The sequence below is a fragment of the Raphanus sativus genome, chromosome 4, assembly GCF_000801105.2.
Source record: "Raphanus sativus cultivar WK10039 chromosome 4, ASM80110v3, whole genome shotgun sequence".
Lineage (NCBI taxonomy): Eukaryota > Viridiplantae > Streptophyta > Magnoliopsida > Brassicales > Brassicaceae > Raphanus > Raphanus sativus.
In genome coordinates, this window is record NC_079514.1 from 3456178 (window position 1) to 3470862 (window position 14685).

General features: G+C 34.7%; 2 protein-coding genes across 2 annotated transcripts; both read left to right on the forward strand.

Annotated features, from left to right (window-relative positions):
* The first annotated feature begins 206 nt into the window (after positions 1 to 206).
* LOC108831022 (glutathione hydrolase 3) lies at positions 207 to 5174 on the forward strand. Its single transcript, XM_018604579.2, has 7 exons — positions 207 to 376; positions 2110 to 2423; positions 2870 to 3391; positions 3491 to 3729; positions 3802 to 4051; positions 4528 to 4665; positions 4744 to 5174. Exons 1-7 carry the CDS (start codon positions 232 to 234, stop codon positions 5008 to 5010), a joined length of 1875 nt encoding a protein of 624 aa, XP_018460081.1. The 5' UTR covers positions 207 to 231; the 3' UTR covers positions 5011 to 5174.
* A 254-nt stretch (positions 5175 to 5428) lies between these two features.
* Positions 5429 to 8067, forward strand: LOC108831019 (glutathione hydrolase 3). Its single transcript, XM_018604574.2, has 5 exons — positions 5429 to 5673; positions 5764 to 6089; positions 6306 to 7328; positions 7406 to 7543; positions 7636 to 8067. Exons 1-5 carry the CDS (start codon positions 5544 to 5546, stop codon positions 7930 to 7932), a joined length of 1914 nt encoding a protein of 637 aa, XP_018460076.1. The 5' UTR covers positions 5429 to 5543; the 3' UTR covers positions 7933 to 8067.
* Positions 8068 to 14685: the final 6618 nt, after the last annotated feature.

A 14685-nucleotide genomic window follows, 5' to 3' on the forward strand; every position in this document is an offset into this window, starting at 1 on the left:
CAAATTAAAATAGCTTAGTTATATTAACTAGTTATACATTATAACAATTACGTAGAAGACGTGCAGTTTCATGCAACATTAACACATATTTTAGAGTTAGTACATCATCTAATCTCAGTCTCTCTCTCTCTGGACTCCATCTGGCTATATAAATCTCATCTCTCTGATTGTATCTACACATCCAAATACTTTTGAATCCAGACTTGACTCCTTAGCCAAAGAGTACACAAAATGAGTCGGGGTACAATGCAAGATCCATTTTTGGACATCGAAAAGTCTAACACGACGATGATTTCTGACGTCAATAAAAACAGATCAAGAAGATATCAGATTGCAATTGCATTGTGTTTGTCTCTCTTTCTTCTCGGAGGCGCAGGTATTGCCTCTTTTTTTTGCTTCCTCTCTCTAATTAACTTACAGCTTACACCATGCTTTCAGTAATATGCTGTAACCAGACTTGATCAAGTATTGGAATTTGGTTTTGTTTCTATGATTGACTATATATTTTTATTGGGAAAATCGCATAAAAAATCCTCAAAATGTCACTTACTAGCACTTTAAACCTTGAAGTTTTTTCACTAACATTTTTAACTTTCAAAGTGACATTTGTATCATAAAAAACCTCCAAATCAAAAAATTGACCGGTTCAGCAGATAATTTTTCAAAAATAATTATTTAATTAATAAAATAAACAAAATAAATAAATAAAAATCCAAAAATAAATAAAAATCGAAAATTTTAATAAAATTTACAAAAATTAAAAAAAAAAGAAATAAAAAAAATAAAATAAAAATTTAGAAATTAAATAAATATTAAAAATTAAATTATTTTCTAAAATATTAATAAAAATAACTAAAAAATTAATAACAAATAAGATTAATTTAAATAGAGAAGAACTAAATAAAAAGTTCACAGTTTTTTTTTAAAAAATGGAAAATATAAAACTCAAAAATTCAAAATTCACAAGTGACGATGATGGTTTTCTCACATAACCATTAACAATGACGATAATTGTCATATCTCTAATGATAGTTTCCAACATCATCTTAAAAATGACAAAAAAAATCTTTTTCAAACTTTTGAATTTTCATTTTTTTTTGAAATATATGAATTTTTTTTATTTTCTGTTTTTAGTTTGATCTCATTTATTTTTGAATTTTAATTTTCTAAATAATAATTAATTTCGGATTTTTTCTAACTTTTTGATTCTTATGTAATTATATATTAATTAATAAAAATCAGAAAATTAGAAAACATCAGAAAATTAATTAAAATTCAAAACTAAATGAGATCAAATTAAAAAAACAGAAAAATAAAAATTCATATATTTCAAAAAAAAAATGAAAATTCAAAAGTTTGGAAAAAGATTTTTTTTGTCATTTTCAAGATGATGTTGGAAACTATCGTTGGAGATATGGCAATTATCATCATTGTTAATGGTTATGTGAGAAACCATCATCATCACTAGTGATTTTGAATTTATATTTTCCATTTTTTAAAAAAGTTGTGAACTTTTTATTTAGTTATTCTCTATTTATATTTAATCTTATTTATTATTAACTTTTTAGTTATTTTTATTAATATTTTTAGAAAATAATTTAATTTTTAATATATTTATTTAATTTTCTAAAATTTTTAATTTATTTTTTTTGATTTTTTTCCATTTTTGTAAATTTTATTAGAATTTTTCGATTTTTATTTATTTTTTGGATTTTTATTTAGTTATTTTGTTTATTTTATTAATTAAATAATTATTTTTAAAAAATTACCTGCTGAACCGGTTAATTTTTTTATTTGAAGGTTTTATGATACAAATGTCACTTTGAAGGTTAAAAGTGTTAGTGAAAAAACTTCAAGGTTTAAAGTGTTAGTAAATGACACTTTGAGGGTTTTTTATGCGATTTTCCTTATTTTTATTTATGATAATGTAGACAAATTTTTGGTTTCTTTTTTTTTGATTCACTTCATAGCAGTTTTAAATATATACCATTTTAAATAATAACGAAGTTTTAGGTTGTTAGGTTTGATTCAATTCCCGCTACATTTTTGTCCACAATACAAATGAGTTACGTGCAGTGATATGAAATATTTTTCTTCTATAATTATTAGGGTTTATATTCGTCAGACATTTTACCGGCGAAGAATCTGAAACCAAAAGCAATGACAAAGACTTCGTTGTGACGTCGAGAAACGGCGTCGTCGCCGCCGATCACGAGACATGTTCAGAGATTGGTGCGGATGTGCTAAGACGACTAGACGGCTCTGCCGTAGACGCCGCAGTGGCCGTCGCGTTTTGCTTAGGTGTCGTGAATCCAACGTCGAGTGGAATCGGCGGTGGAGCCTTCATGGTCGTAGGCTCCTCCGCAACTGGTTCGGCGAAAGCTTATGACATGCGAGAAACAGCTTCTTCCACTGCATACCAGGTTCTTATCATCACTTACAAAGTTACATGTTTTTGTCCTTTCCTTGGGTTTTCTACATTCTGTATATATTTACTTTATTATTTTTATTATCTTTTTTACTATATTCGATCAAAACTGAACGAAGATTTTTAGATACAAAATTATAGAAGATAAAAGATGCAATAAAAATAAGTTTATTGTTGACTAAATAAACAAAGAAAAAGTTGCTAAAATTCCATTTCTAACAATGTTTAAAAAGTAGTTATAAACTTAATTTTTCATAGTTATCTTTTTTTTTTGGTTATCAACAACTCACATATGCATACTAATAGATGTGAACTTTAAACGATGCACTAGATTAAAAGTTACACTGGATGAATAACTTTTTTTTCAGTACGCTAATTTAAAAGTTCTTTTTCTTATATGAACTTTTTGTAGTAGGCTAAACTTTATAAATTGTAAAATAGGATATGTTCAAGGGCAGAGAGGAGAAGAAACAAAAAGGACCATTGTCTGTAGCAGTTCCAGGAGAGGTAGCCGGTCTTCACGAAGCGTGGACCAAAAATGGCCGTGTTGATTGGGAACTGCTGGTGAAGCCGTCTATTAAACTGGCTCGAGATGGTTTCAAGGTTGGTCCACATCTCGCCTTCGCCTTATCCACCAACGAGGACAAGATCAAGAATGATATTGGTTTAGCGAGTGTTTTCGTTATCGGAGGCAAGTTGTTGACGGAAGGGGATACATGTAAGAACAGCAAACTCGCAGAGACGTTGAAGAAAGTGGCGGAGAAAGGGGCCACAGCGTTTTACCAAGATGATGTGGCTAAAAATCTAGTAAATGATCTGAATAAGGCCGGAGGGAGCATGACGTTGGATGATCTAAGGAATTATAAAGTCAACGTGACCGATGCAATGGTTGTAAATGATGTTATGGGGTTCAAACTACAAGGAATGTGGCCCCCTTCTAGTGGAACGTCAGGTTTTGCAATGGTGAGAAATGATGTGACTCCTTTTTTCTTATAAGATATAGTATCGTATATAAATGTTAATAATAGCTAGATTTCATGTTGTGATGTTGGAAACAAACAGGTTATGAATATATTGGAGCAATACAAAGATACATATGATATTGATAAGAATCTCTTTCTGCATCGGGTTATAGAAGCCATAAAGTTTATGCTTGTAGCTCGAATGGATCTAGGAGATCCTGCGTTTGTTGAGGGAATATCTGATGTCGTGAAAAATATGACTTCTAAGGATTGGGCCCGAAAGATTCAGAGCTATATATCCGATGACCAGACTTACCCACCAGATTATTACCGCAACAAGTAAGTGATTTGACTTTAACTTAATTGGGAATGTGGAGAATTTTTTTTTGACAGAGCTTTATGTTATAACAGATACAAACAGCTCAAGGATGAAGGAACGAGCCATTTCTGTGTAGTGGACAAAGACAGAAACGTCGTGTCGATGACGACAACTGTGAATTACGCGTTCGGGGCAGGGTTTATGTCAACTTCTACTGGTATTATTCTCAACAACCAGATGGCTGATTTCTCGATACCAACCGAGAAATCTGCGGCACCCGCGAATTACATCAAGGCAAACAAGAGGCCTTTGTCTTCCATGATGCCTCTAATCATCACAAAGGTAATTGAAGATGCAAACTCAAAAAAAAAAGTTTGTTTTTTCATTTTTTGTCAAGCAAAACAGAACTGAAACAGGGGATCTTAGGGTTTCTCAACGAAACATACCCAAATCTAGTGTCTCGGTGATATAAAACATAACCAAAAGAGTTTAGGTTCGTTACAGTCTCAGTGAAACAGAATAAAAAGAATGACTTATATTTGTATTAGCAAATACTCCCTCAATTTCAAATTATAAGTAGTTTTGCATCAAAACACAAGTATTCAGAAAAACATCTTTATGTAACTAAAGAGAGAAAAGAACCAATAACCAATCATATTTTCAATTTACTTTTAAGCTTTTATTAAAATACTATTTTATTGAAATGTAGGTAATAGAGAGTAAAAACAGAGTAACATAAGTACATTTATTATCTGAACTGAACAGAGTGAAAACAGAGGATTATAGGTGACCTAACTATTTTTGTTTCCTTCTGGTAGGACAATGAGCTAGTCGGAGTTATTGGAGCGAGCGGCGGGATTTATATAATTCCGGCGGTAATCCAAGTGTTCCTCAATCACTTTGTCCTCAAAATGAGTCCTCTAGAGGCTGTGAAGAGTCCAAGAGTGTATCACAAGGTACGTGCATCAATGACAAGACAGACATTTTTTCAAACAGTTTTGAATCATCAAATTGATCTTTTGGTTTTTGTGCAGTTGGATCCAAACCAAGTGTTATATGAGGACTGGGAAGTGTACAATAAAGAACATATTTTGCTTAAAAAAGAGACTCGAGACTTCTTGAAGACGAAAAAACATGAACTAGTGCCTACAAATGTGGGAGCCACTGTTCAATTTGTTGTCCAAAACAGAGTAGATGATTCTACGACAGTTCTGACGGCAGTTTGTGATCTCCGAAAAGATGGGAAGCCAGCTGCTGCTGATGCTCCAACTCCTGCTCCTGCTCCTTCACCTAAGCTTTGAAGTTATCAGCCACCGTAATTTCTGCTTATTTTACACAAAAATAAAGCATAATTTCTGGTTACTTTACTTCTTTTTACCTATTTAAAAATGGTTAATAAAACTTTTTAATTCGTTGATTATGTCTTCATATAAAAAATCAATAAAGTTAGAATTATATTTTGGGTAGCTTTCATCTTCAAGGTCGATGATATTGACATCTTATCAGTATAAAAAAAAGGTGAACAATTTTCCCAAAAGAAAATTGTGGACAAGAGAGCTAATTCAAAAAGAAGTTATAATAGACTTAAGATAAGATTATTTAAGAACTGTTATTTGTCAAATTTTATATTTTTTGCCATTTTAAAATTTTTATTCAGAACACTTAAACAAGTAGTGCGTGTAGAGTATTGTTTAGAAGAATATTCAGACAACCCAATCACGAACTTCGAAGAATAAATCCAAAATACATAGCAACTTGGGAATCTATCTCTCTTTCGGACCCCATTCACTATCTTCTCTCTTAGATTCATAGAGGAAAGAGAAAGATATCTAATATGGTTCACAGAATCCTCACCGACCCTCTTCTCGGAATCAACCAAGAAACGGTCGCAGAGACTAAGAAACACAGAAACAATCTAAGGACAACTCTTCCTCTGCTTCTTCTGATTCTAGTCGCAGTTTCAGGTCAGTTTCTTCTCTTCTAATATAATACAGGAACCATTACATGACCCTGAGAGCCATTGACTTTTGCAAGAACGTTAACTCTGTCTGTAGGTTATTGCTTTAGTGAGGACATAACAGTTTGGTTGTTGAGAGAAGCGACCAACCGTCACAGTCATGAAACCAGAAGCGACGCGGTTGAGTCAAAGAACGGTGTTGTCGCGGCTGACGACGGCAGGTGCTCGGATATTGGAGTCTCTGTCCTCAGAAGAGGTGGACATGCGGTTGACGCCGCCGTGGCTACTTCCTTATGCGTCGGTGTTGTTAATCCCATGTCTAGCGGAATCGGCGGTGGAGCCTTCTTGATAGTTAGCTCAACGGAAGATTCGAAAGCTGAGGCGTTTGACATGAGAGAAACCGCTCCATTAGCTGCTTCTAAGGTATGAAGTCTATTCTTGATCTAGTTTCCGAACTTAGTTCAATAGGACCGGCTCTGAGATTCTGGAAGTTTGATACAATTACTAAACATATTATTATAATCATCTGGAGCTGAAGGATATAAACGTATTTTGCGGGTTATATTTAAATGTTTCATTTCGCTATGCTCATAACCGTCTTTGAGTACAATGTGTTTAGCTTTTGAACTGATGATGCAGGACATGTATAAGGGTGATGAGGATGCGAAGTCGATAGGTGCATTGTCGATGGGAGTCCCGGGAGAGATCGCTGGACTTTACGAGGCTTGGAAACGATACGGCCGCCTTCCGTGGAAGCCGCTTTTCGAGCCAGCTATTGAGCTGGCACGAGGCGGCTTCGTGGTGGCTCCGTATCTAGGACAAGCCATATCGAAACACTCTTCGACGATACTCAAAGACCCGGGTTTGCGTAATGTCTTCTCAAGAAACGGACAGGTTTTGAAACCCGGTGAGACTTGCTATAACCCGGAACTAGCTCGGAGTCTAGAGATGATCTCCGAGCTAGGTCCGGCTGCGTTTTACAATGGGACAGTTGGCGAAAAACTCGTCGAGGATGTGAAAAAGGCGGGAGGGATCATAACGATGGATGACTTAAGAAACTATAAAGTCAGAGTCACCAATGCAATGGCCGTGGATGTCATGGGTTACAGGATCTACGGAATGCCACCACCGTCGAGCGGAACGGTTGGTTTCTCGATGGTTATGGACATCTTGGACAGCTACTCGGAGCTATACACTAGTTCAGGCTCTGACCTTGGTCTGCACCGTTTGATAGAAGCAATGAAACATATGTTCGCAGCTCGTATGGATCTTGGAGACCCTGAGTTTGTCAACATAACAAACGCTATGAAGCAAATGCTATCAAAGCCTCGTGCAGAAAGTATACGAGAGAGGATCTTGGACAACACCACGTTCCCTCCTGAGTACTACTTGAACCGTTGGAGCCAGCTCAGGGACCAAGGGACGAGTCATTTCAGCATTGTGGATTCGGACAGAAACACCGTGTCTATGACAACGACTGTGAACTTTGTTTTTGGTGCTAAAGTCTTGTCTCCTTCCACGGGGATCGTGCTGAACAACGAGATGGATGATTTCTCTGTACCGACGGAGAACACTCCTGACAATCTCCCTCCAGCTCCTACAAACTTCATCGAACCAAACAAGAGACCTTTGTCTTCCATGACACCTCTTGTTATCACCAAGGTTTTTTTTAGCATCAACTTCACACACACACGGTCATATACTCCATGAAAACTCACGGTTGATTACTGTTTTTGCAGGACGGTGAGCTGGTGGCGACGCTTGGAGGAAGTGGAGGAATGAAGATAATCCCGGCGGTGGTTCAAGTCTTCCTAAACTTCTTTGTGTTGAAGATGAAACCATTAGAAGCTGTAGAGAGTGCAAGAGTTTACCACAAGGTGACAAAAACTACATATCATAATGTTTTTTTTACTAACATTCATATGAAAAATAATCATTGCTTTGTCTGGTTATTGACTTATTGTTGCAGTTAGTACCAAACGTTGTTCAATATGAGAACTTCACGGCGATTAACGGTGATCATATAGGAGTTACTAAAGATAGTAAGATGTTCTTAGCAGAGACGGGACATGAACTTGAGGAGATATCAGGTGGAGCTATTGTTCAACTTATTGTTCAGAGTTTGAAGGAAGACGAAGATAAAGAAAAGATTATTGAACTTGGAAGGAAGCTTGGTAAAGACTCTACCAAGAGATTGAAACCATTCAAGGGATTGCTCACTGCAGTTAGTGATCCTCGTAAAGATGGTAAGCCAGCTGCAGTTTGATTTATACTAATAGTTTCCTCATATTCAAGTAATCATTTTCTATCATGTAAAGTTTAATTAAACCATGTATATAAACTTTATTATTATAAATAAATTGTAAAATCAAACCAAAAGTTATTACATTATATTTTCACAGTTATAAACCTTACAGTATTAAGTAAACCTCTTGACACAATACAGGTAATATAATCCACAAACTATCTCTCTAAGTACAGTATTAAGTTCGGGACACAAGCCACCACATGTAACAATGCAAGCAAGAACATCATCTGACTCGAAGTAAACCTACGTACAAAACGAACAAGATCAACGCTCATCTTCGCAAAGGTTAAGACTCTTGAGGATATAAGAAGACAGAAGTACCTTTTGACATGGTCCTGCTCTGCCGAAATGTGTTCCTCTCTGGCTATCAGGATGAACAATTAATGGCTAAAGGAAAGAGCTTTCACTTACCTTTTTGAGGAACTGTGTCATCCTCATCCACGAAGTACTGTCTGAAAACACACACAAGAAGCTTATTAACCGGTTAAGGATTACATATTTCTAAACCGAATTAGCTATACGTAGGGAAAAAGTAACGAACTTGGAAAGAAAGTTAACTTCTTTGTGGTAAAAAGAGCAAACGGTGACTTACTTAACAACAGAGTAAGCAGCGTTGTCTTGTAATGGAATAGGATATGTCTGAAAACATAAATAGAAAAACAGTAACTTTAAACCAAACATCTCATAAAGTTTCAGACTTTTATTCTTCCCGCGCGCACACATTTGCAGAGTTCTTCACATTATCGTATCAAAGAACAGAGGAAAAAGACAGAGTAACCGTACAGGAAGATTAGGGATGTAATCAGAGAAATGAGGAACGTCTTCAAGAACATAACCGGCGGGACCGGTAACGATTTTCCGGTCAGAGTTCAGGGCAGAGGTTGACATGACATGAGATATATTTTCTAAAATGTACAACTCCTTGAGTCGGAACCAATAGTTAAACACCCTTCTCAAAGAACGTACGAATCAAGAACAGAACAACTTCAACACCCTTATCAAAGTTTTACTGCTATTTTCACTTGAAAGAAATAAGAGATTACGCCGTTGAAATATTTTCTCTTGTTTTCCGAATTTTTCCTAATTTTGGACCCATTTATTTGGTTGCATTTTCTATTTTTAATTAATGCCGATACGTTTTTAACAATACGCCACACCAGTGCTCTATGATCTTCGATGTGTTTACCACATGTCCAAAAGAATTCATAACCTAATTTGTTTTATGTTTAAATCTTCATTTAGAATCCAGAAGTTAAAATCAAGATGATTTATGACTTCGTGATACGAAGGATCAAAATGAAGCTAAAAACTTATGCAAGTTTTAAATTTACTCGAAAAGTTATAGAAATTTACATGAAATAAAAATTATGACGAAAGATATGATAATCCAGACAAAGAGGCAATCATTAGCATCTATATGTTTTATTCAGGACATATCTTTGGCCCCTCCATGATTTCATTCCTTGACTCTTTTTTTTTGACAAAGATTTCATTCCTGGACTCCCAACATTTTAAAAACTTTAGTTAACAACATAACATAATTATGGTGTGTATTATATATATATATACACATAAGTTTTTTTTTTGTAACTTATATACATAAGATTTTTTCCTACTTTTCCTTTGATGGGGTTTTACCGTTGGGATTGAGATGGTCTTTTGTGCATCCTTAACACGAATCTCTTAACGATAAAGTTACAATCCTTGTGAAATCGAAATGCTTTTAGTTTAATCTAATATAGATTTGTTTTATACTAACAAGCTATATTTTTTTCTGTCGTGCATATATATTCGATTAAAATAAAAACATTATGTTTATGTCAACCCTTTCATCTTGATCCCGCTTATTAAAAAATAGACGGGAATATTTTTTTGTCAAACTAAATTCCTTACACATTGGATATACCAATAACTATGATATATATCGATAATAATATTGTAGCACCAGTCACCAGGTCGAGAATTTCAAAATTTACGTTTGGATAGTAACGTCGAAGGGCTCTAAAATGCTTTGCAGTTTAGTTTCGACTCTTCGAACCGTGATTATAATACAAAATGGTCGAAGAGAGTTTCAAGCTCTAAAACTACAATCCAATTCAGAGATATTAACTCATGGACCCATCGTTTGTGGAGCCTACATCAATCTTAATTCATACATCATAAAGAGCCGTCTCGGGTTATTGCACATGACTTTTCTAGATCAACAGTCAGATATTAAAATACAGCGTCACAGGAAATCAAGAACGGTAATATCTTTTCTTCGACGAATGGTTTTCGTTTATTCATAGAATTCCGTTGTTAGTTGAACAAAACTTGGGTTCACCCCCTGTGATGAACTCTCAAATTCACTTCAATTGTTAGCACCAATTAAAGTGCCATGTAAAATTAATAAAAAAAAGAAACAAAATTAAAAAAAGGAAAGAAATAAAAAAGACTTAGACTAATTTTTTTAACGTCATCCATGACTTCTTCTTCATCACCTATATAAAATATTGAAAGCTACTTTATCAGTCACACAGAATATTGAAAGCTTTATTTGTCAAATTGGTAAACCCAAAACACTGAACCCTAAATCCTTGGGTAAATTCTAAAAATTAAACCCTTAAACCCTTGGATAAATCCTACACCCTTGGGTAAACTCTAAACATTTGAAATATCTCTTTACCCAAGGATTTAGGGTTTACCCAAGGGTTTAGGGTTTAGTATTTTGGGTTTATGATTTAGTATTTTGGGTTTAGATTTAAGATATAAAGGAAAAGGATTGTAGACACCAATTTGACAAATAAAACTTTCAATATTCTGTGTAGATGATAAAAAAGCTTTTAAAATTATGTGTTGGTGATGAAGAAGAAGCCATAGATGGAGTTACAAGAATTAGTCGACGTATTTTCATTTCTTTCCCTTTTTTTTCTTTTTAATTTTGTTTTCTTTTTTTACTAATCTTACATGGCACTTTGATTGGTACTAACAATTGATGTGAATTTGAAAGTTCATCATAAGGGGTGAATCCAAGTCTTGTCCTTGTTCGTTTATATAATTATATTTCCGTTACGGACACAAACTTTATTTGTATTCTATCTTACGTTTATGATCTAAGCATATGATGAAGCTTATTCGCAAAGTTTAAGGGTAGGTACACGTTTCTTTTACCTTGTATCCTAGTTACTCGCTTTGTTTCTTCGTTAGTTTTGACCGTATCTATGTTTAAATATTGATGAAAAACCATGAAGATTGTTTATGCGATAGAACTTTATAATCATTACAGTCAATGTACTCGAGATCAATGAAGAAAAAAAAATAACATATATTTATCTAGAGTATTATGAAATCGTATGAAAGAGAACGCGTACAATAAATATGTTTCACGAACAAATACTTGTTTTTGGTTACAAAAAAAAAGAACAAATACTTGTTTCATCAATAAAAGTAACAGGTACTGCTTTAAACTAATAAGCGTATTATTTTCAGGGTTATATTTCACTAAACGTTTTATGGGAAAAGTAAACTATTGTCTGATTTGAAACCTATGTAAGAAGAATAATTGCCATGATTTCGTAATTCATGCTAACGTAAACGGATCTTCAAGGACACCATATAATATAAAACAAATCAAATTAAACTACAACAAGAATATAATAAGAAAATTAAGGGATGGTGTGGTCCATATGATGGGTACACTGCTCAAATTGCCTTACTTATCAAGCAACCTCTTAATTCCTTTATCTCTGCAGAAAATTGAAATAAAATAAAAATAAAACCAAATTTGAATAACAAAAGAATAATGATCACTTCCTCCAGCTCGATGCCCATGTGATCTATCTTCCTCTCCTCGTCTTTTTTTTTCGTCATCCTTCTTATCTTTTTATTTGATAAACATCTATTTTTTTTTTTTTTGCTAAAGTAAACATCTATTCTTTTTTTTTTCCCTCAAAGATTTAGATTATATAAATAGGCAAAGCCCATAACTGGCCGAAGCCCAGTTACAACCAAACATAAAAACAAAAAGCCCAAACACCCACGGGCTACACAAAACCTACAACAGCCCTCGGCCCAAACCCACAAGACCCACGGTCCAGACGGACAAAACGATGAGGAGGCAGTCGCGACACGTGGAGAACTCTGCTCCATTCACTCGACATCCGTCGATACCGCCTCAACCCAGCCGCTTTCGCCGTTGCACCGCCACGTTCGTCGGAGCTTTGAAACCGGCAAAGCCTCCAAACCGAAACCTAACCCGTTCTACAGCGCTCAGTCAACACGCCGAGGAGTATAATCGTACCTTGATATCTCCATCGACTTTCAACCACTTGAAACCCTAGACCGGCGACTCGAGAACCGCATCTCTCAAACCTTAAGACAACTGACCATCACCGGCAAACTTCACTTCTAAGAGGAAGATCTCCGCCGTGACTCCAACCACCCTTAACCGCGATCATAGCGGGCGAAAACGAAACGAAAATAAAGAAAAAAACAAAGACCCAATGATAAGGATTTCTTCGCGGCAGCACGGAGCTATACTAGTCTCCGTCCTCCGAAGCCAAAGCCGGCGAAGGCAGATCTGAGGGAGACTCCTTCTCGGAAACTAGACCGACGACAGTGGATCTGAGCGAGCCTCCACCTCCCGGGAACCACCAAAACAGAACACACTGGCCGCTTCCTCTCCCGGATCTCCATAAGGAACGCGTCGTTGCTCCAACCACGAACCCACCGACAAGGATGGAGTCGTAACCAGAACTCGGACAAGGCGTACGTTCACAGGACGCCGAAGAAAAAGCCAAGGGGAACACTTTTAATCTAACCAGAAAGGACTCCGGCATTGGCACGGCCGCTCACGCGCCGGCCAACCGCCGGAGCCAAGCAAGGACGCTCTCTCTTCTCTCTCTCTTCTCTCTCTTCTTTTTGACTTCAAAGACCCTTGTGTTTTGGATAGTAAACATCTATTCTTCTTCTTCTTCTTCTTTTGTTTGTTTATTAATTCTCTTTCGTTCTTAACTAGAAGTTACTAGACATTTAGAAGGTGGCTATTGGGACGAAACGTAGGGTACAGTAATGCTAAACAAACGTAGGGTGAAGTAATTTTAGTTGCCAACAAATGTTTTTTTTTAATAAACTCTCGGCTTTTTTATAAATTCTATCGGCTAATCCAATCGGTCACGGGAAAAATACACTTAGTACTATAGAGTGGACTGGCTACCACACTGCCAATGGTTATTTTACATGTATAGACCATATAAAATTAATACTAAGATTTTCTCGTACATAATTATGTAGTTAATTTACTTAACTTACATATATTAATATATAGAGTATACACACACAACAAGACACTGCCACACATAGGGATATTTTAAAATTTTCAGCTAAAATATATTTTGGATAATTTTAGGGATTAAAAAAATATCTAAATTTTTGTATCCATATAATCTTTTCCAAACATTTTAAGAGCTTAATACCAATGTTTCATTAGGCTTGGTTCGTGACTCCTGCATATAGTATACTGAAATATATAATTATCATTTGAAATTTCATCATCTACAAAGGGTTAAGTTAACAGTGGTGAATCTCACATTTCTTTCCGAAAATGAAACTCAAAATTAATCATAAAATGTTTTTGGTGAACATTAATCATAAAAATGACATAATAATTTTGTTAACTTTTGTAAATCCATACCACAATACAACATAAAAGCCACAAAATTTAGATTTGTAGGAATATGCACTATATGTAGTATGTACACACTCACATTTACAGACACGTATACCATTGTACAATGTAAATATATGTAAACATAAGTAATTATAATTTCGAAGTCTGTATGCTTTTGTAGATATAACAAACCGCTTCAAAGACTCGTATCGGCTTCTTAAACCAGCAAAGGTAAAAATAAAGGTGGGTCAGTGAATGGGTTTCAGAGCCACCTTTTCCTTTTTCTCGCTTACTTCTTCAGTTAAAGTTTGAGATAGACACACATTTATATATATGTACAAAATATCTATCTTATTAAAGTAGAAGTACCATTTGGAGTGTTTGGATATAGTAATAGCAGATTTTATATAAAAAAAAAATATCCTGTTTGGATACATATATAACTGATATCTAAAATTTACTACACGAGTGGGCCAAAGTTAAGACAATATAAACTCAACTAATGAGCTTATCATATAAAATGGATCGGACATCTAATAATTGTGTTCTAGATTAGTAAATTTTTTTTATTGGTCCAGTAATAATCAATCAAAAATCGACTCTGTCCAAATATACAAATGACATCGATTGTTCATAAAAGGACCATTTCATACACAAATCGAATCATTTTAATCCAGTATCGCCATATATAAACCAGTTACAAACCATTATCTTTTATGAAACATCGAACCGGTCATTGTAACAGACCCATAAAATTAATATTACATCGATTGAGTTAGTGTTTAACCGATTTGAACCTAAAATTTAGTCTTTATAAACCGGTATTATACGCAAAATCTAGATATCTCCCATGTATATTCTACTTTATTCCTTTAATTATCCTCTTTGTTCCTATAATTTAAATGGATCTGGCGTGGGCAATATATATCTATACTATTAAAGCAGATGACTATTTATGAATATGTCCCTGAAATTTTTAAGTTGCACTTTTTTCTCAGCATTATTTGCAACCAATCAAAAATCATTATTTTGCAATTACATTAAAAAATATTTAATATAATTCA

What these genes read in the sequence shown, in the direction of transcription:
- LOC108831022 (XM_018604579.2), top strand. Translation starts at nt 232, where the DNA reads ATGAGTCGGGGTACAATGCAAGATCCATTTTTGGACATCGAAAAGTCT. An exon ending in CCAGATTATTACCGCAACAA is followed by an intron (nt 3,730 to 3,801) that starts GTAAGTGATTTG and finishes ATGTTATAACAG; the next exon opens with ATACAAACAGCTCAAGGATG. An exon ending in GTCCAAGAGTGTATCACAAG is followed by an intron (nt 4,666 to 4,743) that starts GTACGTGCATCA and finishes GTTTTTGTGCAG; the next exon opens with TTGGATCCAAACCAAGTGTT.
- LOC108831019 (XM_018604574.2), top strand. Translation starts at nt 5,544, where the DNA reads ATGGTTCACAGAATCCTCACCGACCCTCTTCTCGGAATCAACCAAGAA. An exon ending in GATTCTAGTCGCAGTTTCAG is followed by an intron (nt 5,674 to 5,763) that starts GTCAGTTTCTTC and finishes CTCTGTCTGTAG; the next exon opens with GTTATTGCTTTAGTGAGGAC. An exon ending in CTCCATTAGCTGCTTCTAAG is followed by an intron (nt 6,090 to 6,305) that starts GTATGAAGTCTA and finishes CTGATGATGCAG; the next exon opens with GACATGTATAAGGGTGATGA.